The sequence below is a fragment of the Gorilla gorilla genome, chromosome 13, assembly GCF_029281585.2.
Source record: "Gorilla gorilla gorilla isolate KB3781 chromosome 13, NHGRI_mGorGor1-v2.1_pri, whole genome shotgun sequence".
Classification (NCBI taxonomy): domain Eukaryota; kingdom Metazoa; phylum Chordata; class Mammalia; order Primates; family Hominidae; genus Gorilla; species Gorilla gorilla.
In genome coordinates this window covers 66604417-66629830 of record NC_073237.2, presented here as the reverse complement: position 1 = coordinate 66629830, position 25414 = coordinate 66604417, and the positions used below count along the sequence as shown (strand labels likewise).

The window sequence follows — 25414 nt, the reverse complement described above, 5'->3', positions numbered from 1 at the left end:
AGAGGCAAAAAGTAGAGCTTAAAAACAACTTAACAAAAACACATAAAAGTGACTTAACTCCCTGTGCTCCGTAATTCTACAGTAGTTTTGTACCATTACCGTTTTAAGGAAAATAAGCAGAATGACAACCAAACAGCTGGCTTTCTCTCGTATTGCAATCCATACTCATGGCCAGCCCCAAAATGCTTGTTCAGTGAGCATTATCCCACTGAAGCGGGGGGTTCCCAGTGTGAAAAACATAGGCTATTTTCTCTAACCTGAGGCATTTCTTTTTCTTTTTCTTTTCTAATTGATTTTATTTTATTTTATTTTTATTTATTTTTTTTTTTTTTGAGACAGTCTCGCTCTGTTGCCCAGGCTGGAGTGCAGTGGCATGATCTCACTCACTGCAACCTCCGCCTCCTGGATTCAAGCAATTCTCCTGCCTCAGCCTCCTGAGTAGCTGGGACTACAGGGACGTGCCACTACACCCAGCTCATTTTTGTATTTTTAGTAGAGACGGGGTTTTACCATGTTGGCCAGGCTGGTCTCAAACTCCTGGCCTCATGTGATCCACCCACCTTGGCCTCCCAAAGTGCTGGGATTACAGGCGTGAGCCACTGCAGCCAGCCTAATTTTTTTTCTTTTTTTTGTGAAGGAGTCTTGCTCTGTTGCCAAGACTAGAGTGCAGTGGTGCAATCTCAGCTCACTGTACCCTCTGCCTCCCAGATTCATGTGATTCTCCTGCCTCAGCCTCCTAAGTAGCTGGGATTACAGGTGCCTGCCACCACACCCAGCTAATTTGTGTATTTTTAGTAGTTGATAGGGTTTCACCATGTTGGCCAGGATGGTCTCGAACTTCCGACCTGAAGTGATTCACCGGCCTCGGCCTTCCAAAGTGCTGGGATTACAGGCATGAGCCATCGTACCCAGCTAATTTTTGTATTTTTAGTAGAGACAGGGTTTCACCATGTTGGCCAGGCTGGTTTTCCTGAGATGGGGTCTCACTCTGTCTCCCAGGCTGGAGTGCAGTGGTGCAATCACGGCTTATTGCATCCTCATGCTCCTTGGCTCAAGCGATCTCTCACCTAGGTCTCCTGAATAGCTGGGACCACAGGCACACACCACTATGCCCAGCTAATTAAAAAAAAATTTTTTTTTTGGAGATGGGATCTTGCTATATTGCTCAGGCTGGTCTCGAACTCCTGGCCTCAAGTGATCCTCCTGCTCCAGTCTCCCAAACTGTTGGGATTACAGGAATGAGTCACTACACCCAGCCTAATCCGAGGCATTTCTTCTCAAAGCCCTGCTTGCTCCTAAATTTCAAAACACCCTCTAGGAATACATGCCCAAAGAGGGGACTATATTCCTTTTCTGAGATCTCAGGGGGAGGGTTGAGTGGGGGCTGTTTTGTGAAGGGTGGACAGCTCTGACCTGTAGTTCTTTGTGGTCTTTGGTGCCAAACATCAAGCCATGTGACTTAGTGGCTCACTCCATCCCAGGAGTAGAAGGGTTAAAAGCTTGAAAAGCTGCTGGTGGCCCATGTGGCATGTATGAGTAGGATTTATGGCCACTGCAGCCATACTGTGGTGTGCATACAGTGTGCAGAGGTTGAGCCCAGAGGGAAAAAGCTGGATGGAAACACTTGCTGGAGTGGCATCACTTTTCACCATGAGTCCTTATGAATGCCACAGCCTAGCAGGTAGAGTACGTGTTGACTAATCAGGCGTCAGTCTCTCCATTTCCGCTGCTGGGGGACAATCTTTTTCTTGGCATTTCAGGGTCTCAGTTACTTCTGCATTAAATTGTATTCTCTTTTGGCTAAATGTTTGCAAAATCAGGGTTCTCTCTCTGATTTGGGGTCCCTTGCCTTTACTTTCCCTGGGAGTGATCTTCTGTTTGGTGGGCATGGGGCTTATCTCTTGTTTCAGCCTCATGGGAGAGCCATCCATGTTGCATGCTGTCCTTTGACCTTGTGGTGATGTCCACTGACACGTCTGTCATGCACTTGCCTGTGTCCCCATCCTCACAGGCTGACATCAGTGGCTCTGGGTGTTAGATCCTTGCACTGTGACCCAGTCCTCCTGTGGATTTCTCCAACAGCACAGTTTTGGGCTCAGGAACACAGTCCTTTTCCCCACCCTGCACTTTAGAAGGGTGTGCACACTGAGACCCCTCTCAGCGGTAGCTCCCCAACTCCTCAGGTGTCATGGCCTGTGTAGGGCTTTCAAGAGGACCTTATTTGTATAAGGCACTTCCTCTAGGCATGTCTCGAAGGCTGTCTCTACAAGGAGAATAAAGACCTGGATATTTCTTAGAGACCTCTGTGTCTCTAATACAGTCCTACCAGGTCTTTCTCTTTTTCTGCCCCTCATGTCTTGGTTGGAAGATCTGGCAAATTGAGAGTTTTTTTAAGCTCAAGGACTTAGGTTTTCTAAATGCTACTTTGAAAATTAAAGCTCAGTGGCAACTTATTTATCCTAAACTATGTCTGATCCCCCTGAGGCAATGCATTTGGAAGGAAGGGCCTGGAAGGCAGAGAACTGGAAAAAAAGGCACTGTGAAAGGTCAGTCTCTGTGCTTTTAGTTTGAGTCCGGGCTCTTCTTTCACATCTAATCTCATTTTGTGCATAAAACTGAAGGAGCAATTTGAAACCTGGTTTTAATCTGGTCACACACTATTGTGCAGGGCGTCCTTGGGCACGTCATCTGCCCTCTGAGTTGGCTTCATCTAAAACATGACAGGTTTGAATTCCATGGTGATAAAAATCACCAAAAATGCAAAGATTCAAAGAATCTGTTCTTGGGATAGCTTTGCCATTAGGCATTTATATCTTGTTCAATATTTAATGCCTAGGTAGATATTTATTATCTATGTTCCCCACAAATAGCTGAACAAAGGCAGCATAGTCTGGGATGGCAGGAATTACCTAGTCTGGGCCAGGGTCTGGTCTTTGAAGGGCTAGCTGTGTGGTTGTGGGGAGGTTGCATCATCTTTCTGGGCCTTTGGAGGATCCCTAAGATTTCATTCACCTCTAAATTCTGTTACTCTGACTTTTATGATCTTTTATCACACTACACCAAGAGGCAGATCTTCATTGTGTTAAAAATTTATGTTTAGGGTCCGCATTTTGCCTCTGCACTATTTTTAGTTTTCAGGCAGGGCCATATAACTGAGACTTCAAGACAGCTCTTGGCCAGGTGCAGTGTCTCACGGCCATAATCCCAGCACTTTGGGAGGCTGAGACAGGAGGATCACTTGAGCCCAGGAGTTTGAGACCAGCCTGGACTACATAGTAAGACCCCTGACTATACAAAAAATAAACAAAATTAGTTGGGTGTGGTGGCATGCACCTGTGGTCCAGCTACTTGGGAAGCTGAGGTGGGAGGATCACTTGAGCCTGGGAGGTTGAGGCTGCAGTGAGCCGAGATCACATCACTGGGTGACAGAGCAAGACCTTGCCTCACAGAAAAAAAAAAAAAAAAAAAAAAAGTATAGTTTTTGCTGAATCAAGAACCTAAAGAGGCAAGAATCTGTTGTCAGCTGGGCACGGTGGCTCATCCTTATAATCTCAGCACTTTGGAAGGCCAAGGCAGGAGGATCACCTGAGGTCAGGAGTTCAAGACCAGCCTGGCCAACATGGTGAAAACCTGTCTCTACTAAAAATACAAAAATTAGCTGGGCATGGTGGCAGGTGCCTGTAATCCCAGCTACTTGGGAGACTGAGACACGAGAATTGCTTGAACCCGGGAGGCAGAGGTTGCAGTGAGCCGAGATCGTGCCACTGCACTCCAGCCTGGGTGACACAGCAAGACTCCATCTCAAAAAAAAAAAAAAAAAAATTCTGTTATCTGCTGTCTTTTGTTTGAGGTCTGCTGGAACTGCATGTGCTGTCTCACAGATAGCTGAGGTTGGGAATGTGTGCACGATATTTGGATATGCTTGCTTCTTAGACTCTGACATGCTTAAATGAGGAAGTGCTGCATACAGATGTCAGAGACACACACCCACTTCCCATTTCAGAACCTAAAGCATAGGACAAGTTGCTTTCTACAGATAAACACAGAGATCCGGAAGTAAAATCTCACACCTAAGCCCTACACTGTCTCTGTTGTATCAACAAATACAATATAAACGGAAGCCAAATCACAAGCAGGATTCAGTGAGAGGTCAGAAGCGAATGGTAGTAATATGATGGGATGGCATTCAGGCAGGATTATTCTTTCAAAGCCTATCTAACATTTTTATTCGTTCAGAACATCTACATGCAAAGCAATATTTCTGATAAACAGGAGACTTTTGAATGAATGATTTTTGAGTTCAGTGTTCATTGAAATGATGTATGCAGAAAAATGTGGACTTCTCTGTACCCAGGAATGGCCTGCACACCTCTTCCGTAATGTGTATTGGTGGTTCTGCACATGAGGGTAATGGAGAATGGGAAAAAAGCAACTGTTCATGTTTCGTACCTGCATGTTGACATTGCTTTTTGGTGGGGAGAGAAGCCAGATGGTGATGGACAAATGGGGTGCTTGAGGCTTAGGGTCAGGGCAGGTCTGTGTGGATGCATTCCCCACCAGCCTGGTCCATGAATGTTTTCTTAGACTCAAATCTTTGCACTTCTTCACGATCTGACTCCTCTCACCTGCTTTCTAACAAGGACACTCCTTTGTTGGGTAACCCTACTGTTACTGTTTGTGCATTTCCACCTCTGAAGGAAGGTTCCTGTCTGTTCTTATAAGAGGGCCATGTCCCTTTCACATACGGAAAAAGTAGGAGAGGTGGAAATAGAGGAGTGAGAAGACAGATGTAGTATATTCAGGAAGTTTCTGACTTTCTCCATTTTTTTTTTTTTTTAGTCAGAGTCTCACTCTGTCACCCAGGCTGGAGTGCAGTGGTGCGATCTCAGCTCACTGCAACCTCCACCTCCAGGGTTCAAGAGATTCTCCTGCCTCAGCCTCCCGAGTAGCTGGGATTACAGGCATGTGCCACCATGCCTGGCTAATTTTTGTATTTTTAGTAGAGACGGGGTTTCACCATGTTGGCCAGGATGGTCTCAACCTCCTCACCTCAAGCGATCCACCCCCCTTGGCCTCCCAAAGTGCTGGATTACAGGTGTTTACAAGTGTGAGCCATCACACCGGGCCAGGAAGTTTCTGACTTTCTGACAATTAGTTTGAGAAGAAGACAAAATGACTTTTCTCTCTTTGGTCATGGATCAATTACTGAAGTGTCCCAGTAATTTCTCAATAGAAAGTAAATCACCTACTGCCCTCCACTTCCATGCCCATGGAATATATTCCTTTTAAAATTTTTAAGAGATGAGGTTTCTCTATGTTGCCCATGCTGGTTTTGAACTCTGGGCCTCAAGCAGTCCTCCCTCCTCAGCCTTCCAAAGTGCTGGGATTACAGGCATAAACCACCATGTCTGGCCTGGAATATATTCTTGATCAAGCCATTTGTGGAATGGTTTAAACTCAGATGTATCGCTGTTTTCTGTAAGACTTTTAAAAAATATTAAAATAACTTTTTCTGACTTTTTCTCATAAGAGAAATTTATACTCACTGTTTAAAAAATCAGAAAACATAGGGAAAAATTACAAAAGGAAGTAGAAGTTATTCTTTATCTCCTCACTGGTAGATAGTAATTGTTCAAATTTTGTATATATTCTTTTTACTTAACATTTTTTTTATTTTAAATTGTAGTAGAGATGGGGTCTTACTGTGTTGCCCAAGCTGGTCTTGAACTCCTGACTTCAAATAGTCCTCCTGCCTCAGCCTCCCAAAGTGTTAGGATTACAGGCATGAACCACCTCACCCAGCCCATATTTTGTGGGCAACAGGATTTTTTTCTCTCCATATATATTCACACACTTAATGCAGCTGATCATACATTGTTCTTCTCAGTTAGCAGTGTATGGCTAACATCTTTCCATTTCATTATATAACAGTCTGGTACCTTTTTCACAGGTACATATTAGTCCCCTGTAAGGATATACTTTATGTATTAAACCAGCCCTTTATTGTTGAGCATCTAAGTTACTACCTTTTAGCTCTCATAAGCAATGCTGGTATCCCTTTTCGTGTCTCTATCTAATTATTATCAAATTAATTGCCAAAAATAATCTGCAGGAGAATATTGCCAGATGGCCCTGGATTAATTATAAATCCCACCAGTGTGGTAGAGGGCCTGTTTCCTCATGCCTCCACCAATGGTCGGTATGAACAGATTTTTTAACGTTTTCACTAGCCTCACAGATATCTTGCTGGTGTCTTAATTGGCATGTTTTGATTACTTGTGAGATTGAATATATTTTTGTATGAAATATTAAATATTTTCGTATTTATTTCTTGGTCATTAGTATTTTATTTATGTATTTATTTATTTATTTATTTTGAGGCAGCGTCTGGCTCTGTCACCCAGACTGGAGTGCAGTGACAGAATCTCAGCTTACTGCAACCTCTGTCTCACTGGTTCAAGTTATCCTCCTACCTGAGTAGCTGGGACTGTAGGTGTGCACCACACAGCCTGGATAATATTTGCATTTTTAGTAGAGATGAGGTTTCGCCATGTTACCCAGGCTGGTCTCAAACTCCTGGGCTCAAGCAATCTGCCTGCCTCGACTTCCGAAAGTGCTGAGATTACAGGCATGAGCCACCACGTCCGGCCAGTATTTCTTACTTTATAAATTATTTATTTGCATCCTTGCCCACTTTTATTAAGTTGGGCTGTTCTTTTTTGATTTGCAAGTCCTTTCTGTGTTACAGATTTTAACATTTTGTCATATGCTTCAATTTCTTTTATTCATTTATTTTGATTCTTAAATTTTTCTACTTATATATATTTTTAACATGCAGAAGTTTAACATTTTTACGTATTCAAAACTATCCTTCAAGTAGGATTTTGCTTTTGGTTTCATGTTTAGAAAGTCTCTCTTTATTCCAGGATTCTAAAAATACTCACCTATATTTTATCGTTATGGCTTTATTTTTTACATTTACATTTATAGCCCATTTGGAAATCATTTGAGTGAAAAGTATGAGGTAGGGACTAAGATTTAATTTTTTTCTTTTACCTGACGTCTAAGCCACTTACTGAATTAAACATTTTTTGTTTCACTGATTTGAAATACCCCATTTACCATGTACAGAATCCCTATAGATTCTTAACGTTATTCTCAGACCCTACTCTGTTCCACTGATTTGTCTTTTCCTGTGCTACTATCTCACTATCTTAATTATTACAGCTTTAATAATCCATTTTAATAACTAGTATTGCAAGTGCTCACTTATTATTTGTTCTTCTGCAAAATTTTCTTGGCAGGTTGGGCATGTTTATTCCTCCAAATGAACTTCAGAAATAACTTTGTCAAGTTCTAGAAAAAGAAATTCTTATGGTGTGTGTTAATTTCGTAGATGAATTTGTACAGAATTGCCATATTCACACCATTGAGCCTTACCATCCAAAGGCATGGGGAGCATTTTGTTTGTTCATTTTCTTTTACATCGAGGCTTTATGCATTTCTTCACCAAGGTCCTGAACTTTTATTGTTAGGCTTATTCTGACTGGTTATGGCTGGCATATAAAAAAGCCAGTGCTCTTTTGTACAGTTACATCTGTGAATGCACCTTTAATTTAGATTAGATTTTTCAGTTATCTTGAATTTTTTCAGAGAGAAAGTTGTGTCAACTGCAAATAATTCTTATTTTATAACCCCCCTTCTTCTCACAATTTACTTCTTATTTTATCTAATTGCACTCATTAGTATTTCCTGGAAAATGTTAAATTATAGCAATGGGAGCGGGTGTCCATTTATGCTTTGGGCTAGACTTTAGTAGTTATACTACCTTTATTTTACTGTTGACCTTGCGGAGGAAAGGTTTCAGAGCTGATCTTTTATCCTGCTGAGGAATTATTTTATTTTCCTGAAAGCTTTTATTAGGGATGGTTGTTCAATTTTATCATATACTATTTTGTACACGATAAGAGTGTGTATATGATATTGAATGATACTAAATGTGTGTGTGTGTGTGTGTGTGTGTATGAGCTATTAAATGGGGGAATAATATCAGTATGATTTAATAATATCAAATTATCCTTTTTAAAATTACATTTCTTTTGTAGAGTTGGGGTGTTACTGTGTTGCCCAGGTTGGTTTTGATCTCCTGGGCTCAAGCAGTCCTCCCATCTCAGCCTCCCAAAGTGCTGGGATTACAGGCGTGAGCTACCACAGCCAGCCCAAATTCTTTTATCTATGGAATCCTAGTGCTGTTTTTGTAATCAGAAACCACTCTTTTTTTTTTTTGAGACAGGGTCTTGGTCTCACTCTCACCCAGGCTGCAGTGCAGTGGCACAATCATAGCTCACTGCAGCCTCAACCTTTGGGCTCAAGCAATCTTCCTGCCTCAGCCTCCCAAGTATCTGGGACCACAGGCAAGCACCACTATGCCTGGCTAATTTGTTGTATTTTTGGTAGAGATGGGGTTTCACCACATTGCCCAGGCTGGTCTTGAACTTCTGTGTTCAAGTGATCCATCTTGAGCGGCTGAGCATTATTTTTCTTCTAAAAGAAGTCTTGATTTTCTACATCTGCAAGAAACTTTAATTCTTAATTGGCACTGTTTGAGTTCTGTTCTGAAAAGGAGGCCTAAATCCCTTAGATTTGTTTTTTACCAGATTGGTTTACTTTTGCTAGATGCAATGGAAGCTTTTGAGTTTGTATTTTTGACCTTCCTGTCTCCATTAAAGTTAGACCCATCCCTGGACTTGGGTGGGGCAGGGAAGATGAGAAGAACCAGGTAGGAAAGAGACGACATTCAGATGGCAGGCCTCCCTGACCCCAGGCAGGACTTCAGTGGCAGCCTGGACAGCTCAGGGAGTCTGGGGAGGGTTGCCTATGTCCAGTGAGCAAGCCTGGCACTTGGCAAGTACCCGGTCTCTGTCTTCTCTATGGAGAACTCACCTCCATTTGTTTCAGGACTGCCCACAAAAAAATGGGCTTCATTTGGCATCATCAACTAATCAGCAGTCGAGGAGGCTCCCTCTCAAAAGCAGCAAGTGTCCTTTTGTGCTAAGTAGGCAAGCTCATAGCCAGGGGGCCCCAGTCCCCTGCTCTTGCACCCTCTGTAGGCCCAGGAGAATTCTGGAGGCCTGATGACTGTCTCTGCAAAGGAAGTCTTTTACACATTGTGCGCAGTGTTCAGTAGCTTTTTTGATCACATTTATTTTATACTCTGAGCTGAGTCAGTCAGCAAGAGGTGCTTAGCTTGTTACTGAAAGGGGTGGGGAGTGGTATATAAATAATGAGAACTCATAGAAACTTCTGCTGTTAACAGCTCTGCTCCAGTAAAGTGGAGTTTATTGTGTCACTGCCTCTGGGTGTGTTTTCCTGTGAAGGCCAGAAATAATGCAGTGGTACAAGTGTGTTGGGTATTTTTTCCCTATCCCCAGGAGGATGGTAACTCTCTCATTAATACTAAAGACAGGTTTAAAGATTCTCTAATTGATAGTTGCATTGCTGTGTGATTTGTTCAGCGTGAAGGCTGACCATTCTCCTTTAGACCTTAGCACTGAGCCTCAAAGAGAGGGCCTGACTTGGTTTCCACCAGGCTGCCAGACGAAGGTGGAGTGACCGTCTCTCTAGGTCAGTCCTCTCCTCCTCTGTAGATCATCTCTGGTCCCATTCAGCCTTAATTCTGTTCTTGTCTACATGTGACTTCCCCATTCCATGCTTTCTTAAGTGCAAAACATCTATCATTTTCTAAATAATACCTTATCATATGACTGTCATTAACTTATATGCTGGGATGTTAGATTCAACATCATGGCATGTTAGATCCAAACTCTCCACTGTATTAAAAAGGTGGGAGATTTTTCAAAGGGCTACAAATTGTAGGTCCCTAAGCAGAATCCAGCCTGCGTACACACCACTGGGTGGCACCATAATTTATAATGTTGAAATTGAATGCCTCTAAGTAGGGGAAGTACCCTTCAGTTCACCATGGAATCCATTATGATCCATGATTGAATGCACCTGCTCCCACCCTGTCCCCGACCTGTGTCTGGCTCCTGAAGACATTTGAATTTACAAATTCTGGTGGCCAGTTAGAAGTTCAAGTCCTCTGTTATTTGTTTATTTACTTGAGACAGGGTCTCACTCTGTTGCCCAGACTGGAGTGCAGTGGCGTGATCTTGGCTCACCACAACCTCCGCCCCTCGGGTTCAAGCGATTCTCATGCCTCATCCCCAGTAGCTGGGATTATAGGTGTGCAACACCACACCCAGCTTCAAGTCTTTTGATTGAGATCAGGAATCAACCAACTTTTTGCAAAAGGGCCTGATAGTAAATATTTTCAGCTTTGCAGGTTGTACAGTCTCTGTGGGCAACTGCTCAACACTGCTGTTTTGAAAATGCAGCTGTAGATAATACTTAAACCAATGAGCATAGCTGTTTCCAATAAAACTATATGCAGACAAGGAAATTTTAATTTCATATAACTTTCTCCTGTCATGAAATATTCTTTTAATTTTTTTCAACCACTTGGTAAAAACCGAATATAAGAATGGTATAAGCTATTCTTAGCTCATGGCAGGCCAGATTTGGCCAATGGGATGTGGATTGCTAACCCCTGACTTAGATCACTGACCAAAAAGTTTTTAAAGTTTTCCAAAGGATGCCAGATAAATCAAAATGATCCTGGGCCTTTTATACTAGCAACTCACTTCCAAGCAGATCTTTTTTAAATGCGTAAAAATGGTAAACTTGAATTATACAAGTTACATGAGTCTAAGGAAGCTTCTATTTGCTCTTGATTTTCTCGGGGCTCTGTGGGTGTCCCTCTCTGCTCTCTGTGAAACACTTCAGGGATAAGGATGCTAGGTCAATGACAGCACTTGGATTAGAAGCAAGGAGAACCATCACAAAATGACAGCTCCAAGGGGCAGTCAAGAGAGTATCACTGTCAGGTAGGTCGAAAGTGAATTCAGTGGGAACAGACCCTGATTACACTTGAAATATATGTAAGTCACAAGCATAGAAACTTAATAGTTCTCCTATTCTGATGGCTTCATGCCAGTTTTCCATGGTCACTTCTAGAAAGCCATCTTCCTAACACAGCGAGAGTATCTTACTCCTTTTCCAATCCTAGCCCACAGCTGAATGGTCTTCTGGTCCATTTTCCCCACAGTGGACACAGATCCCCCAACTAAATGAACCCCCTCCTCTCATGACTCACTTGAAAGAAATGAGTACATGTGCCAGTGAGGAGGCTAAGCCACATTAGCACTCCTCCAAGAAAACCACTTCTAATGAGTTTTTGTCTTAACAAGCATTGAGAAAACACTGAGCTCTTCCTTTCGTTGTTTTCCTCACCGCCACATCAGAAGGGAGTGGAGAAAGGGCTCCAAAAAGGACCAAGCAGAGAGGGCATTTTGTTTTGGTTTGGTTTGGCTTTTTGCAACTTAACCATTCTATGAGTTCTGACCCCTTGTTATATTTTTAATAGAACATGTTTAGAAAAACATTTCCCCCATAACTGCTTCACTGGGGTTAAAGAGGACTTCACTGCAGTCTAATTCTGGAATAGCTCAGGTTTCTCCAGTAGCCAGTAATATCTGAGCAGATTTCAATGTGAGTGACCAGGAGGAGGATGAGAGAGAGAGAGTGTGTGTGTGTGTGTGTGTGTGTGTGTGTGTGTGTAAAGTTGAGCATTTACCAAATGCTTGGCACCATGAGTAGGACAAAAGTCATACATGACATTATTTTTGCCTCAAGAAGCTCAGCCTTGTTGGGGTTGTAACAATCTGTATTTTGACTTTTGCCCAAAGGTCTGCTGAAGTGGGTTAAAATCCTGTTTGTCTAATGGAAGTTGCAGAAGTGTAGTTTTCAACTCCATGTCTTTGTTGAGTTTTTCAGGGGAAACTCTTTTTTTTTTTCCTCTTTGCAGCCCCATCCCCGAGCATCAAAATGCATCAATAACCCTAGCTCTTATCCACCTTGAGTAGGGCCCAGCATTCATTGGTTTGCTATTGCCTTTTGCTGCCGTAGCTTTTCAGCTCAGAGCTCCATAAGGGTTTATACGTAGATCTGCACATAGAGAATCAACTGCTACAGATTCGTTTTACCCACATTGGGTTTCCTCGAAAAGTACGTTGTACAAGGTGTTGTTATGACTATTGCTCTGCTTAGAAAACAGCAGAGAGCCTTCATCATGAATAGATTATCACAAAGGTGATAGATTTGGTTGTTTTATCATATTTCTGCATCTCATCAGCACAGGTTAAGAGAAGCTGGGGAAAATAGAATGAATAATTTTGGATGACTCAAATGCACCACGCTGGACAGCTCCCAGCCTCTGCAGTTTCTCTATGGGTTCTGGGAAGGCTGGGACAGGAGTGAGAAAATATTCACTCCTCACACCTAGCCAAGGAGTGTCTGGAGAGTTCTGCAGAAACCAGGAGGCTGTGTGTCCTCTGTCTATGCAGCAGCTGTTGTCAGCTGTGCTTGGAAAGGTGTGAAGAGTAGGCAGAGGCAGGCTCTTGGGAGCCAGGGCGATGGCAGTCACTTATAAGTGGAACAAGTGCGGTTCTCATCTTCAACAGCTCGTCTGCTTGTCTGCCTGTGTATGTCCTCCCCAAACACAGACATGGCCTTCACCTCCCCTGCCTTCACCTTGTGGGGTGGGGAGCAGCAGGAGGTTATGGATGCTGGCCTGATAACATCTGGCAGGCAGGACTTAGCTGCATTTTCAGTGGGACACAGACATTAGTGTGAATCCAAGGAAAGCAATTGGAAAGAGGGATGTGGAAACTGTCAAGTCCCCAGGACCCCCAGGAGTCAGGACAGCCAAGTGGCCAAGAGCACGGGCCTTGGTAGACAGGGCCAGTTCATTACTCTGCTTTCCAGTTATGTGACCCTGAGTACAGAGTTTAACCCTCCAAGTCTCAGTTTTCTCATCTGTGAAATGGGGCAATCTTGTGGAGTGCTTGTGAGAATTCAGTGAGAAGGGCACGGGAAGCCCTTAGCTTTATGCTTAGAACAATGTTAGTTCATCTTTTATGAGGAATATAGAAGAAACTGGAATTGTTTGGAAATGGGAGAAGAGATTAAAGAAAGACATATCTGTCTGCAGATACTTAAAGGATTATGATGTGGCAGAAGGAACAAACATTTCTTTTTTTTTTTTTTTCTTTTTGAGATGGAGTCTCACTCTGTTGCCTAGGCTAGAGTGCAGTGGCATGATCTGGGCTCACTGCAACCTTCGCTTCCTGGGTTCAAGCAATTCTCCTGTCTCAGCCTCCCAAGTAGCTGGGACTACAGGCGCACGCCACCACACCCAGCTAATTTTTGTATTTTTAGTAGAGGCAGGGTTTCACCATGTTGGTCAGGCTGGTCTCTTAACTCCTGACCTCAGGTGATCTGCCCGCCTCAGCCTCCCAAAGTGCTGGGATTACAGGCGTGAGCCACCACACCTGGCACAAACTTACTTCTAGTGTTAAGACAATATGACTTAAAGTATGGCCTTTGCAGGAAGGCAGATTTTATATCAATAAAAGATGTGACAGAGATGCTCAGGAACAACCAGATGCTGAGTGGCCCCTGCACTCAGGAGCTCAGGGAGAAATGCTCGTTCCAGGTAGGAGGCTGGTTGGACCCAATGCCGGTTCTTTTCCATCCTACAACACCAAGAAATTTAGCAAAAGGCTCAGCTTTTTTACTCTTGAAAGAATTTATGAAACCAGCAATTGTGTGGAATAAAACAGAAAAAATAATTTCCAGGGGACCCATTGGGTACCAAATGGCAAGCTCATTTGCTTAGAGATGTTAGCAACTTTCTCATTGTATTAGTTTGGGCTGCCATAACACACAGCCACAGACTGGGTGGCTGAAACAACAGAACTTTATTTCCTCACAGTTCTGGAGACTGGGAGTCCAAGGTGGAGGCAGGGGACGGGTTGGTTTCAGTGGAGGCCTCTCTCCTTGGCTTGTAGATGGTGGCTTCATCCCTGTCTTCCCAAGGTCTTCCCTAGTCTTCACATGTCTGTGTCCTCATCTCCTCTTATAAAGACACCAGTTGTGGATTAAGGCCTGCCCTCATGAACTTGTTTAACATCAGTTGCCTCTTTAAAGGCCTTAACTTCAAATGCAGTCATTTTCTGCGGTGCAGGGGGTTAAGGCTTCAACATAGGGATTTTGGGGAGGGGGACACATAATAATCATCTCCGAGGGATTTATCCTTTGAGTCGTAGGGACTATTGACCATGACCGCCCTTCGGAATTTTTTTCATGTTCTTTGAACTGTATCCTTTCTGATTCCTTTCTCTTAGGTGAACGGCCCTTTCCCTGCACGTGGCCAGACTGCCTTAAAAAGTTCTCCCGCTCAGACGAGCTGACCCGCCACTACCGGACCCACACTGGGGAAAAGCAGTTCCGCTGTCCGCTGTGTGAGAAGCGCTTCATGAGGAGTGACCACCTCACAAAGCACGCCCGGCGGCACACCGAGTTCCACCCCAGCATGATCAAGCGATCGAAAAAGGCGCTGGCCAACGCTTTGTGAGGTGCTGCGCGTGGAAGCCAGGGAGGGATGGACCCCGAAAGGACAAAAGTACTCCCAGAAAACAGACGCGTGAAAACTGAGCCCCAGAAGAGGCACACTGACAGCATAGGAAGTCACTGCTCTTTGGTCAATATTCTGATTTTCCTCTCCCTGCATTGTTTTTAAAAAGCACATTGTAGCCTAAGATCAAAGTCAACAACACTCGGTCCCCTTGAAGAGGCAACTCTCTGAACCCGTCTCTGACTGTTGGAGGGAAGGCAAATGCTTTTGGGTTTTTTGGTTTTTGTTTTTTTTTTTTTCTCCTTTTATTTTTTTTGGGGGGAGGGTAGGGAGTGGGTGGGGGGGAGGGGGGTAAGGCCAAGACTGGGGTAGAATTTTAAAGATTCAACACTGGTGTACATATGTCCGCTGGGTGAGTTGACCTGTGGCCTCGCACAGTGATTCTGGGCCCTTTATGCTTGCTGTCTCTCAGAATTGTTTTCTTACCTTTTAATGTAATGACGAGTGTGCTTCAGTTTGTTTAGCAAAACCACTCTCTTGAATCACGTTAACTTTTGAGATTAAAAAAAAAAACGCCATAGCACAGCTGTCTTTATGCAAGCAAGAGCACATCTACTCCAGCATGATCTGTCATCTAAAGACTTGAAAACAAAAAACAGTTACTTATAGTCAATGGGTAAGCAGAGTCTGAATTTATACTAATCAAGACAAACCTTTGAAAGGTTACACTAAGTACAGAACTTTTAAACCTTGCTTTGTATGAGTTGTACTTTTTGAACATAAGCTGCACTTTTATTTTCTAATGCAGAGGATGAATAAGTTAAATATATGCTTTGAGGATAGAAGCAGACGTTCTGTTTGGCACCACGTTATAATCTGCTTATTTTACAATATACACGTTTCCCTAAGAAATCATGGCAGAGATGTGAGGGCAGAATATACACAACAGATGCTGAAGGAGAAGGAGCGTAGTGTTTTGCAAAAGAAAAAGAAAAGAACCAACAGAATTTTAACTCTATTAACTTTTCCAAATTTTCCTATGCTTTTAGTTAACATCATTATTGTATCCTAATGCCACTAGGGGAGAGAGCTTTTGACTCTGTTGGGTTTTGTTTGAATGTGTGCATAGCAGTAATGAGATCTGGAAACACCTATTTTTTGGGGAAAAAGGTTTGTTGGTCTCCTTCCTGTGTTCCTACAAAACTCCCACTCTCAGGTGCAAGAGTTATGTAGAAGGAAAGGGAGCTGAAATAGGAACAGAAAAATCAACCCCTATAACTAGTGAACACCAAGGGAAAATACCACGATGATTTCAGAGGACACTCTGCAAAATCGTCCCTTGTGGAGAATGCAGGCAACATGGAATACTACGAATGAAATCACATCACTGTATCTTTTACATCAATAGCCTCACCACTAATATATCTTGTATCTAGGTGTCTATAATGGCTGAAACCACTACATCCATCTATGCCATTTACCTGAAAACTTAACTGTGGCCTTTACGAGGCCAGAAAAGTGAACTGAGTTTTCATAGTTAAGACCTCAAATGAGGGGAGTCAGCAGTGATCATGGGGGAAATGTTTACATTTTTTTTTCTTCAGAAGTAACGCTTTCTGATGATTTTATCTGATATTTAAAACAGGGAGCTATGGTGCACTCTAGTTTATACTTGTGCTCTGAAATGTGTTGTGTAAACATAGGGTGCCTACCTATTTCACCTGACACATACTCGTTTCTGATTCAGAATCAGTGTGGGCTCCTGCAGTGGGCGCGGGTCACAGCTGACTCCAACTTCCAATACAACAGCCATCACTAGCACAGTGTTTTTTTGTTTAACCAACGTAGTTGTATTAGTAGTTCTATAAAGAGAACTGCTTTTAACATTAGGGACTGGGAGCAGTCCATGGGATAAAAAGGAAAGTGTTTTCTCACGAGAAAACATGTCAGGAAAAATAAAGAACACTTTCTACCTCTGTTTCAGATTTTTGAAACACTTATTTTAAACCAAATTTTAATTTCTGTGTCCAAAATAAGTTTTAAGGACATCTGTTCTTCCATACGAAATAGGTTAGGCTGCCTATTTCTCACTGAGCTCATGGAATGGTTCTGCTTATGATACTCTGCACGCTGCCTTTTAGTGAGTGAGGAGTTTGGGGTTGCCTAGCAACTTGCTAACTTGTAAAAAGTCATCTTTCCCTCACAGAAAGAAATGAAAGAAAGCAAAGCAAAGTCAGTGAAAGACAATCTTTATAGTTTCAGGAGTAAATCTAAATGTGGCTTTTGTCAAGCACTTAGAAGGATATAAATGCAGCAACTTGTTTTAAAAAAATGCACAATTTACTTCCCAAAAAAGTTGTTACTTGCCTTTTCAAGTTGTTGACAAACACACATTTGATATTCTCTTATATGTTATAGTAATGTAACGTATAAACTCAAGCCTTTTTATTCTTTGTGATTAAATCCTGTTTTAAAATGTCACAAAACAGGAACCAGCATTCTAATTAGATTTACTATATCAAGATATGGTTCAAATAGGACTACTAGAGTTCATTGAACACTAAAACTATGAAACAACTACTTTTTATATTAAAAAGACCATGGATTTAACTTATGAAAATCCAAATGCAGGATAGTAATTTTTGTTTACTTTTTTAACCAAACTGAATTTTTGAAAGACTATTGCAGGTGTTTAAAAAGAAAGAAAAGTTGTTTTATCTAATACTGTAAGTAGTTGTCATATTCTGGAAAATTTAATAGTTTTAGAGTTAAGATATCTCCTCTCTTTGGTTAGGGAAGAAGAAAGCCCTTCACCATTGTGGAATGATGCCCTGGCTTTAAGGTTTAGCTCCACATCATGCTTCTCTTGAGAATTCTATTTGGTAGTTATAATTACAGAAACTGATTAGTTTGTCAGTTTGCAGATAGATTTAGCCCAGTACTCATCACTCTGGATAGATTGAGATGTTCTTTCACATCAGATGATCTGTAACACTGTAAGATACTGATCTTTACAACTGTTTAATCAGTTTTATTTTTGTACAGTATTAGTGACCTAAGTTATTTTGCTGTCCCGTTTTTGTAAATCAAATGAAATTATAAAAGAGGATTCTGACAGTAGGTATTTTGTACATATGTATATATGTTGTCCAAATAAAAATAATAAATGATAAAGACTGAATTGTTCCAGCCATTATGTGTTGTAAAAGGGGGCTATTTCACCATAATGAAAGTTACTTCTTTAACCTGTGTTCACAGGATTTTGGGATGAGTGCAAAGATGATTTTACCCTGTGCCTTTCAACACATGCAATATTTATATAGACTTGTGTGTGTTTACTATTCACAGACCTCTGAGGAAGTAGATGGAATAGAGGTCACTTGAAACCATTGTGTTATGCTGGAGGGGAATATTTATATTTTGGGAGATAAATCACTTTAAGAGGCTTTTAGAGCTCATAACTGTGCAGGGTGTACTAGGAACTGGTCAGAGAAAGTTGTAAGCTCAGATTGTGCTCTTGAGATACGATATTAATAAGAACACACAAGTTGAGGTTTCATTGGCTCAACAGTAGAAACATAACACCAAGCAAAGACAAGCATCAAAGTGTGTGTGTGTGTGTGTGTGTGTGTGATTTATGCAGACATGTACTAGCTATTATGTATTAATTAAGCTTTTATTGTAAACTACTCATGGCGTTGGGTGTTTAGGTTTTTCTCATTTAATCCTTACAGCAGCTCAGTACAGTAGATAATTATTATTATGTACATATTTCTGATGAGGAAATTGAGGAATGGATAACTTGCCAAGAGGCACATCTAATAAGTGGCACAGACAGTGTTTAAATTTGGATCTGCTGAATCCAACCCTGCATCTTTCTATGCCTGCATCACAGCAGCAAGGTATTTACTGGAGTGTACCATTCATTTGACCCATTTTATTGAGCACACCTATTCATGCCAGGCACTGTTGTCACTGTGGATACAAAGGTGAAAAAATAGACAAGGACCCTATGTTCAGGGAGTTTCTGTTAGTAGAGGGAAATACATAGTAAACAGATTATCCATGTACTCTCAGATAGGGACAAGCATAGTGGCGAGAATAGAATAGGGTGATGTGATTGTGACTTGGAGGGTGGGGAGAGGCTACTACAGATTGATGAGGCAGGGAAGGACTCCCTGAGGGTCTTCACATTTAAGCTGGGACCTAGATGACAAGAAGGAACTAGCCTCAGAAAATGTGTAGGGAGTGTGGAAGGAGTTTGGCAGGAATGTGACCAGCGTTTGGAGGAACAGGATGACAGTGGGGTGGCTGGAATATAAACTGGACAAGAAGGGAAGGGAAGTGTTGGGGTGGTTGGCAGGGCCCAGTTCACAAGGGCCACGTATTGCAGGTTGTAACACGGTGCTTGATTTTGATTCTAAGGGGAGGGGCAATCTGTTGGAAGCTTTAAAGCAGAAGAATGCTACGATCCCACTTGTATTTCAGCAAGCTCTTTATGAGTGCCAGGGAAAATGGATTTTAGAGGGACAAGAGTGGAAGCTGGGAGACTAGCCAGGAGATTTCTATTTGTCCAGGCAAAAGATGATGGTTTTCCAGACCTGAAGGTTAGCAGTGGGGGTGGAAAGAAGTGAATAGTTTCAAGAAATACATCAGAGGCAGAGTCATTTGGACTTGGTGATGTTAGGATGTCGGGGGTAAGGCATAAAAAAGTCCGGTAATGACCCTCAAGTCTATGACCTGAGCAACAGGTAGATGTTACTGCAGAGTGGTGAGGATGGAGGAAAGGGGGAAAAAAGGGGGTGGATGAGGGAAAGGGCATGGGTTCATCTTTGGACATGTTGAGGTTGCAGTGCCTGTCAACTGGGAATGTCAAGAGAATGATTGTATGTATTAGTTCAGATCTCAAAAGAAGTGGACTGGACTGGAAATTTGGATGTCATCGTCATATTTAACAGTAACTGGAGCCAAAGAAGTGGATGAGATCACCTGGTTACAGCCTAGAACCAAAGAGGAGGAGAAGGAGGAGGCAGAAAGGTAGCTCAGGAAATAACAGGACAAACAAAACCCAGAAAATTGCAGGGCTGTTGAGTAAGGTGGGGGGTGGGCTAGTCAACTGTGCTGAATGGCATTGAGGAGTATAGTAAGACCAGTGCTGAAAAGCGTCCCCTGAATTTAGGAATCTGAGGTTATTGGTGACTGATTAGAGCCATTTTATTAGAATGGCGGAAATAAACAGCTGGTTGGGGAGGGGGAGAAGTAATCGTGAGGTGAAAATTATAAATAGGAAGTATAGTCAATTCTTGCATAGTTTGCAGAAAACAAAAGCAGACTTATTTATATACAGCAAAAGCCAGGAAAAAGAGGAGGCACAAGAAAAAGACAAAATAAGACGAAGGAAAATAGAATGCACATGCCACTTAAACCCCCTACTAAAAGTTAGAATCTCAATTTGGATCAAAAGCAAAGTCACAGCTCCTCAAGAGGCTGAGGCAGGAGGATGCCTTGAGTCCAGGAGTTCAAGGCTGCAATGAGCTGCGATCATGCACCGCACTCCAGCCTGAGTGACAGAGAAAGACACTGTCTCTAAAAAAAGATTGCATTTTTTATCACTAGGCAATAAAGTGAGCAATTAATAACAAAAGGAAATTTTGAAAGACTAAAAATAGTAGAGATTAAAATACTGTCTTAAAATAATTTTTAGATCAAAACAGAAAATACAAATTATAATCTGTTTAAAACAATAGAAAAAGCAGTATATCCATAACATACCCTATACCCTAAAGCAGTACTTACAGAAAAATTCAGAGCCTCATATGCTTCATTATCATCTATGAAAAAATAAAAATAAGCCAAGCGATCAATTTATATTTGAAAATGAACAGTATCTAGGAAAAGCATGAGAAAATAATAAAATGAGATTAACATATAAACCCAAGCAGTGGATCTTTGAAAAGACCCATAAAATAGACACACTTTTGACAAAGCCAAACCAAAACAAGAGAAAATCTAAATATATATTATGAATGAGAAGAGAGGTGTAACTATAGATAAAATCAACTAATAATTTTGGGCATCTTGATAAAATGACTCTAAAACCATCCTAGAAAAGTTTTCGTGGGTGGTACAGTTGTATAGACTGAAAACTACTTTTTTAACTGACAAGAGTTTTGATGGGTGGTACAGTTGTATAGACAGAACTAATTTTTTGATTGACAAATATCAGAGAACTTCAGCGCCCAGATAATATAGACAACATCTTTCAAACCTTTAAGGAACCAATAATTTCTCTAAAAGATTAGAGGCCAGGTGCAGTGGCTCACACCTGTAAGCCCAGCATTTTGGGAGGCTGAGGTGGGAGGATCGCTTGAGGCTAGGAGTTTTAAACTAGCCAACATAGTGGGATCCTTTCTCTCCAAAAAATAATATAAAATATTAGCTGGGCACATAATTGTAGTTCCATCTACTTGAGAGGCTGAGATAGTAGGATCGCTTGAGTCCAGGAGCTTGAGGCTATAGTGAGCTGTGATCACGTCACTGCACTCCAGCCTGAGCGACAGAGCAATACCCCATCTCTAAAAATATATAAAAAATAAATAAATGTTTTAAAAACTGTTAGAACATAGACCATACAAAATAATGGAAAACATCTTGATTCACCCAAATAATGGAAAACATTCTTAATTCATAGTTTAACTCTTGACCTACAAGAATAGTCAAGAATATTTTACAAAGTAAAAGTAACTTAGGGGAATGTGCCCTACCAGAAATTGCAGTCTATTTTGAAGACATAAGAATGTATAACAATCGGCTGGGCACAGTGGCTCACCCCGGTAATCCCAGCACTTTGGGAGGCTGAGGCAGGCGGATCACGAGGTCAGGAGTTCAAGACCAGCCTGGCCAACATGGTGAAACCCTGTCTCTACTAAAAATACAAAAATTAGCTGCGTGTGGTGCTGCCTGCCTGTAGTCCCAGTTACTCAGGAGGCTTAGGCAGGAGAATCGCTTGAACCTGGGAGGTGGAGGTTGCAGCGAGCCAAGATTGTGCCACTGCACTCCAGCTTGGGCAACAGAGTGAGACTTCGTCTCAAAAAAAAAACAAAGCATAAAAATTTAATATATTTTATAAGAGTGGTGGCCAGGTGCAGGGCCCATGCCTGTACTCCCAGCACTTTGGGAGGCTGAGGTGGGAAGATGGCTTGAAGCCAGAAGTTCGAGACCAGTCTAGGCAGCAAAATGGGCTTGGTGGTGTGCGCTTGTAGTCCCAGCTGCTGAGGAGACTGAAGTGGGAGGATAATTTAAACTCAGGAGTGTGAAGCTGCAGTGAGCTATAATAGAACTACTCCACCCCAACCTGGGCAACAGAGTGAGACTCCATCTAAAGAAAAAAAAAAATTGGCATCACAAATCAGTGGGGAAATACATGTATTATCTACTAAATTTTGTTTAAATAAAATATTATCTAGGAATAATTCAAATTATATCACTGTATACCAAAATAAATTCTACATATATTAAAGATGTAAGTAAAATGATAAAAGCACTTAAAATATAGGTGAAGATTAATAAATCATGATTCATAAATCATCATTTGCACAAAACTAAAGGTAGAAACTATTAAAGATGTGAAACTATTATAAATGAAAAATGAGTCTAAATAAAGTTAAAAAGTATGGATATGGATATGGAAAAATGCCCATTAATAGGATTAATATCTTTATAACTTACAAGTCAATATGAAAAAATGAACACATATTTAGAAAAATCTGGCAAATGATATAAATTGACATTTTATAAAATAAGAAATAAAAACAGCCAATAAACTTTTCTTTATTTTATTTTATTTTATTTTTTTATTATACTTTAAGTTTTAGGGTACATGTGCACATTGTGCAGGTTAGTTACATATGTATACATGTGCCATGCTGGTGCGCTGCACCCACTAACTCGTCATCTAGCATTAGGTATATCTCCCGATGCTATCCCTCCCCCCTCCCCCCACCCCACAACAGTCCCCAGAGTGTGATATTCCCCTTCCTGTGTCCATGTGATCTCATTGTTCAATTCCCACCTATGAGTGAGAATATGTGGTGTTTGGTTTTTTGTTCTTGCGATAGTTTACTGAGAATGATGATTTCCAATTTCATCCATGTCCCTACAAAGGACATGAACTCATCATTTTTTATGGCTGCATAGTATTCCATGGTGTATATGTGCCACATTTTCTTAATCCAGTCTATCATTGTTGGACATTTGGGTTGGTTCCAAGTCTTTGCTATTGTGAATAATGCCGCAATAAACATACGTGTGCATGTGTCTTTATAGCAGCATGATTTATAGTCCTTTGGGTATATACCCAGTAATGGGATGGCTGGGTCAAATGATATTTCTAGTTCTAGATCCCTGATGAATCGCCACACTGACTTCCACAATAGTTGAACTAGTTTACAGTCCCACCAACAGTGTAAAAGTGTTCCTATTTCTCCACATCCTCTCCAGCACCTGTTGTTTCCTGACTTTTTAATGATCGCCATTCTAACTGGTGTGAGATGGTATCTCATTGTGGTTTTGATTTGCATTTCTCTGATGGCCAGTGATGATGAGCATTTTTTCATGTGTTTTTTGGCTGCATAAATGTCTTCTTTTGAGAAGTGTCTGTTCATGTCCTTTGCCCACTTTTTGATGGGGTTGTTTGTTTTTTTCTTGTAAATTTGTTTGAGTTCATTGTAGATTCTGGATATTAACCCTTTGTCAGATGAGTAGGTTGTGAAAATTTTCTCCCATTTTGTAGGTTGCCTGTTCACTCTGATGGTAGTTTCTTTTGCTGTGCAGAAGCTCTTTAGTTTAATTAGATCCCATTTGTCAATTTTGGCTTTTGTTGCCATTGCTTTTGGTGTTTTAGACATGAAGTCCTTGCCCATGCCTATGTCCTGAATGGTAATGCCTAGGTTTTCTTCTAGGGTTTTTATGGTTTTAGGTCTAACGTTTAAGTCTTTAATCCATCTTGAATTGATTTTTGTATAAGGTGTAAGGAAGGGATCCAGTTTCAGCTTTCTACATATGGCTAGCCAGTTTTCCCAGCACCATTTATTAAATAGGGAATCCTTTCCCCATTGCTTGTTTTTCTCAGGTTTGTCAAAGATCAGATAGTTGTAGATATGCGGCATTATTTCTGAGGGCTCTGTTCTGTTCCATTGATCTATATCTCTGTTTTGGTACCAGTACCATGCTGTTTTGGTTACTGTAGCCTTGTAGTATAGTTTGAAGTCAGGTAGTGTGATGCCTCCAGCTTTGTTCTTTTGGCTTAGGATTGCCTTGGCGATGTGGGCTCTTTTTTGGTTCCATATGAACGTTAAAGTAGTTTTTTCCAATTCTGTGAAGAAAGTCATTGGTAGCTTGATGGGGATGGCATTGAATCTGTAAATTACCTTGGGCAGTATGGCCATTTTCACGATATTGATTCTTCCTACCCATGAGCATGGAATGTTCTTCCATTTGTTTCTATCCTCTTTTATTTCCTTGAGCAGTGGTTTGTAGTTCTCCTTGAAGAGGTCCTTCACATCCCTTGTAAGTTGGATTCCTAGGTATTTTATTCTCTTTGAAGCAATTGTGAATGGGAGTTCACTCATGATTTGGCTCTCTGTTTGTCTGTTGTTGGTGTATAAGAATGCTTGTGATTTTTGTACATTGATTTTGTATCCTGAGACTTTGCTGAAGTTGCTTATCAGCTTAAGGAGATTTTGGGCTGACACAATGGGGTTTTCTAGATATACAATCATGTCATCTGCAAACAGGGACAATTTGACTTCCTCTTTTCCTAATTGAATACCCTTTATTTCCTTCTCCTGCCTAATTGCCCTGGCCAGAACTTCCAACACTATGTTGAATAGGAGTGGTGAGAGACAGCATCCCTGTCTTGTGCCAGTTTTCAAAGGGAATGCTTCCAGTTTTTGCCCATTTAGTATGATATTGGCTGTGGGTTTGTCATAGATAGCTCTTATTATTTTGAAATACGTCCCATCAATACCTAATTTATTGAGAGTTTTTAGCATGAAGGGTTGTTGAATTTTGTCAAAGGCCTTTTCTGCATCTATTGAGATAATCATGTGGTTTTTGTCTTTGGCTCTGTTTATATGCTGGATTACATTTATTGATTTGTGTATATTGAACCAGCCTTGCATCCCAGGGATGAAGCCCACTTGATCATGGTGGATAAGCTTTTTGATGTGCTGCTGGATTCATTTTGCCAGTATCTTATTGAGGATTTTTGCATCAATGTTCATCAAGGATATTGGTCTAAAATTCTCTTTTTTTTGTTGTGTCTCTGCCCAGCTTTGGTATCAGAATGATGCTGGCCTCATAAAATGAGTTAGGGAGGATTCCCTCTTTTTCTATTGATTGGAATAGTTTCAGAAGGAATGTTACCAGTTCCTCCTTCTATCTCTGGTAGAATTCGGCTGTGAATCCATCTGGTCCTGGACTCTTTTTGATTGGTAAACTATTGATTATTGCCACAATTTCAGCTCCTGTTATTGGTCTATTCAGAGATTCAACTTCTTCCTGGTTTAGTCTTGGGAGAGTGTATGTGTCGAGGAATTTATCCATTTCTTCTAGATTTTCTAGTTTATTTGTGTAGAGGTGTTTGTAGTATTCTCTGATGGTAGTTTGTATTTCTGTGGGATCAGTGGTGATATCCCCTTTATCATTTTTTATTGTCTATTTGATTCTTCTCTCTTTTTTTCTTTGTTAGTCTTGCTAGCTGTGTATCTATTTTGTTGATCCTTTCAAAAAACCAGCTCCTGGATTCATTAATTTTTTGAAGGGTTTTTTGTGTCTCTATTTCCTTCAGTTCTGCTCTGATTTTAGTTATTTCTTGCC

General features: G+C 41.2%; 1 protein-coding gene across 1 annotated transcript in view; it reads left to right on the top strand.

Annotated features, from left to right (window-relative positions):
• KLF9 (KLF transcription factor 9) overlaps positions 1-17710 on the top strand; it is a 30545-nt gene extending 12835 nt beyond the window's left edge. Inside the window, exon 2 of the mRNA XM_004048112.5 lies at positions 14307-17710. Coding sequence (XP_004048160.1) covers positions 14307-14536 — 230 coding nt within the window. The 3' untranslated portion in view covers positions 14537-17710. The remainder of the gene's footprint in view (positions 1-14306) is intronic.
• The last annotated feature ends 7704 nt before the right edge of the window (positions 17711-25414 follow it).